We start from the raw sequence: 4,095 nt of genomic DNA, 5'->3' as shown, positions 1-4,095 counted from the left end.
AACAAAAAAAAATTGCAGAGGCAGGGCGCGGCGATTTGAGAGAGCAGAGTGGACACGCATCACGAATCAAGAACGGAAACAGTAAGGATAGCGATGCTTAGACGAGGAAGCTAGGAGGAGATCAGTGCTCAGCTGCAGCGCTCCTCGCCCTTCCTGCGAGCAGCTGGCGGCGGCGGAGAGATGCTGGTGGCTAGATTGTAGGAGACGAGCACATCGGTCCTTATATAGAGCTGGGCTAGCTAGGGCAAGTATAGTCATAGTTCCTGGGCCACGCTGAAAAGGACAAGATGGACTGGGCCAGCCCAACTTTCCCTATTAGTCCACTGGGCTTCTACAGATATGCTAGATAGTAGCATACTCTTTTTTTTTAAGTTAAAACAATACAGAAATGCAGTACCTCTTAGAAAAATCCAGCAAACTGAGTTCATCAGGGTCCTAAATTCTCCGATCAAGAACGCAAAAATGTCGGAGTTTTTTTTTTCAGGAGAACAGTAGAACGTCCAGTTTGGGTTGTGAAGAAACTTTCAGCCCAGCCATCGATGTTTTTTTTTGGAGTACCCAGCCATCGATGTTGGGAAAGGGAAGAACCGTGCACACCGCTCAATAGCGCCGGCTCTGCAGAAGCGGGCTCGGCGAACTGTACCCCAACGCGCGGTGCAGCGGCTGCGCACCACCAGCCCACACGCTACCGGACTCTGGCAGCGCGGACGACATCGGAGTCCTCCTGTGCGGTGCCGACCCAGCAACTCCCGCGGCCGCCGCCAGCTCAAGAACCTCCTCGCAGCCGCCGCACCGCAGCCTGAGCCTGGCGACCTTTCTCCGTGGCAGGCCCGTCCCGATGGGCGTGCAACCGGTTCAGCGGAACAGGGCCCCCAATTTGGAGGGCCCCAAATACAAAAATACAAGATCAGCAGCCTATTAGGTCTATTAATATTTTGGTCTGTGTCATTGGCTCCAACTAGTTGCCTATTGCATTACGAGAGCTGGTTATTCCGTCGCCTTTTTTCCGCGGCAGCAACGATGTGTGGTCTTCTCGACTGGCACGATCACGCGACTTAATAGGACAGAGGCACAAGGCGTCGATGTGCCATCTGCGACAGTCGTATTTTATTCATTTAATCGATGATGAATTGATTATTTTTATATGCATGCATCAATTGATCAAGGCAGTTCTTATGAGAGATCGAAAAATCTGATATTGATGCTAAGGCAAAAAAAAATTACAGTATCCATCACATCGAATGTTCGGACACATACATGAAGCATTAAATGCAATTAAAAAAATAATTAATTACACAGTCTAACTGATTAGCATGTGATGAATTTTTTAAGTCTAATTAGTCTATAATTAAACATTATTTATCAAGTAACAACAAAATATGCTACAATACCAAAACTAACAATTTTTCACCAACTAAACAGGGCCTAATAAATAGTATATGGATTTGCTAGTCCAGTACGTAGGCCCTACTTATATTTTCGTACAGGGCCCCGGTTTGTGTCGGGACGGCCCTGCTCCGTGGCGGCAGCAGCAGCAGCATCGTCGTCGCCGGCACCTGCAGCAGCTCGGAGCAGCTGCCGCAGACAAGGAACGGCGCGCCGCCCATGACCGGGCGGCAGTGGTGCTGCTTCCGCCGCCAGCTGCGCGCGCCGGCGGACGATGCCGATGCCGGCGACGACCGCGACAAGCCGGTGCTGCAGCCCGCGTTCCGGCGCGGGGCGTGCTCCGGGGCAGGCATCGCCCGCGCGAGACGCGACTCCAGCCGGCGGAAGAAGCGGGCGCCGCGGCGCGCCGCCGCCGCTCTCGCGCCGGTCGACGACGCCGGCTCGATGGCGGCGATCAGGCCGCGGAGGCTGTCGAGCGTGCCGAGCAGATCCCTTTGGAACGCCAGGTCCGCCAGCGGCGACGGCGCCACACGCGACGGCGGCACCTGCTGTCTGGACCAGCTGATAGAAGTCTCGAGCTCCTGTAAGCCCACGAGAGATCGCCGGCGCTGCCGGCCGCACGCGTTTCTTGGCGAAGGGAACCCCTCCTCCGTCTCCGACTGCGCTGACATGAACACGCCGTAACGGAGAACGAACGAGTCAGAGCACGCCGTGCGCCTCGTCCGCCGAGACAAAGACGCCCGGCGCTCGTCCTGCCCGTTCGAGTAGCAGACACGGGCATCGCCGCGGCTGAACAACGGAGGCTGGTCCTGGTCGCCGTGGACGTCGAGAACCGGAGCCTGAGCCCGACAGGCGTCGAGCTCGTCGGTGAACACCGACGCGGTGTCGGCCGAGAGGATCTCCAGCCTGCTCAGCGCGTCGCCGGTTTGTTCCGTCGGCTCCGGATTCTTGCCTGCCGTGCCGTGCAGATGCAGAAAAGAAACACACGCATCAGGCGCATGAGCAGTGCAAAACCTTTGGCCGTGTTTGGTAAAGGGTCAAATCAAGATTTCACAAACAGACGAACTTCCGCATGGAGTACTAAATGTAGTCTATTTGCAAAACCTTTTCAGGGACGGATGTAATTTTTTGAGATGAATCTAATAACGGTAATTAATTGATGATTTGCTACATTGATGCTACAGTAACCATCCTCTAATCACGCGGTCAAAGGCCTCATTAAATTCATCTCACGATTTACACGGAGGGTTGTGAAGGTGATTTTATAATTAGACTTCGTTTAATACTCTAAATTAGTGATCAAAGTCCAAAAAAAGTTTTAGCGAAATTTTTTACCGCCTCAACCAAACACAAAGCAGCAGCAGCACCTCTGATGGGCGTGCGGCATCTGCTGCAGTAGTAGATGACCGCCTCGGGGTCCGGGTAGATCATGGCGCGGCAGTAAGGGCACCGGCCGAACCGCTTCCTGATCTCACTCGACTCCATGATCGCCCTGGTTTTCCTACCAAAGGCACAGAGTTTGGTCAAGGGGCAGGGGTTGCTTGTCCTTGGCTTCAGACATCAGATGCTTTCAGAATGCAGGGTGGTTCATCAGAGTTCTTAGGCATTTTCCACAACTGCCGCTTGATCGATCAAAATTATGACATGCGCCATGATTCTGGCTACAACAGAGACTGCAGAAGTGGCACGACGGAAATTCGTATCCTCGCCCCCAAAAAAACAAAAGAAAATGGCCGATGCACAAATCAGACGACAAGAAGAATGAACAAACCAACGCGTACGCACCTGGCTGTCAGAACCTTCAAGAGACCTCCAAATTTTTCACCTAACTGTCAACTTGGCAGCGACGACACGAATTGCCTAGAGCAAGAAGTTGGTTTGCTATGAGAAAGTTTCTGAACCTTTAAGCCAAAGGAAGATCTCGGAGGAGGAACGAAGCAGTCTCCACGTTTTTGAGCCAGCAAAGACACAGCAATCTGGACGAAATCACCAAATATTATAGTAGGGGGCGTGAGAAGAAGAGGCCATGATTAGGAAGTTGGAAATGGATAACAGCTTCATGCTTAAAAAAAAAGCCTAGTATATGCTTAAAAAAAGGTCTGTGAGAAACTTGACCTCAAATTTTCGTCTGTGAGAGTGCAATGTGTGGGCACGCAGCACAAAACATCAGCCAACCACATGCCAAGGTGGAAGGAAATGGACACGCGGTGACACGGAGCTGTGCTTGGCTGATGTGCAGAGTCGAAGCTGTTAGCTTTCTTTTTATTTAGGGCGTCCTACCTAGGAATCAAGCTTACCAGGGGTTCAACAACGAACCCCCCCCCCCCCCCCCCCCTCCTATGGCAGATCATTTGAGACATTCAAGCGAAAAAGATAGTGCCGCAACTAGAAATTCGTCCAATCTTTGCGGAAGAAGAGGCCGGCACGTCGAGGACACTCACACAGAGGTCGCCGCTTGGGCTGGGCAAGGCCTTGGCCAGATCGGCGAGCCTATGCTCCAAGCTCTCTGAGTACGAGCGCGTGTCGCCGGCGCCCAACCGGAGCGGGGAGCCGTCCTCGTCGGCCAAGGAGGCGCGTTCGTCGGCGTACACTACGGCGCCCCGGACTTCGCCCTCTCACACTAACTAGTTAAGCGTAGACAATTAAATATGAACAAGTAATTTGAAATTACAAACAAATTAGTTAAGCACAGACAATTAAGTTTACACA

General features: G+C 52.5%; 1 protein-coding gene across 1 annotated transcript; it reads right to left on the bottom strand.

The window, feature by feature from the left end:
• Positions 1-1,306: 1,306 nt before the first annotated feature.
• Positions 1,307-3,435, bottom strand: LOC120701321. Its single transcript, XM_039985425.1, has 2 exons — positions 2,754-3,435; positions 1,307-2,338 (listed from the first exon to the last, which is right to left on the bottom strand). Exons 1-2 carry the CDS (start codon positions 2,869-2,871, stop codon positions 1,449-1,451), a joined length of 1,008 nt encoding a protein of 335 aa, XP_039841359.1. The 5' UTR covers positions 2,872-3,435; the 3' UTR covers positions 1,307-1,448.
• Positions 3,436-4,095: the final 660 nt, after the last annotated feature.

Source organism: Panicum virgatum, chromosome 3K (genome assembly GCF_016808335.1).
Source record: "Panicum virgatum strain AP13 chromosome 3K, P.virgatum_v5, whole genome shotgun sequence".
Lineage (NCBI taxonomy): Eukaryota > Viridiplantae > Streptophyta > Magnoliopsida > Poales > Poaceae > Panicum > Panicum virgatum.
This window is presented reverse-complemented; position numbering and strand designations above follow the sequence as displayed.

Coding starts and splice junctions, on each gene's coding strand:
- LOC120701321 (XM_039985425.1), bottom strand. CDS start 2,871: ATGGAGTCGAGTGAGATCAGGAAGCGGTTCGGCCGGTGCCCTTACTGC. Junction 2,339..2,753: donor ATGCCGCACGCCCATCAGAG/GTGCTGCTGCTG, acceptor ACGGCACGGCAG/GCAAGAATCCGGAGCCGACG.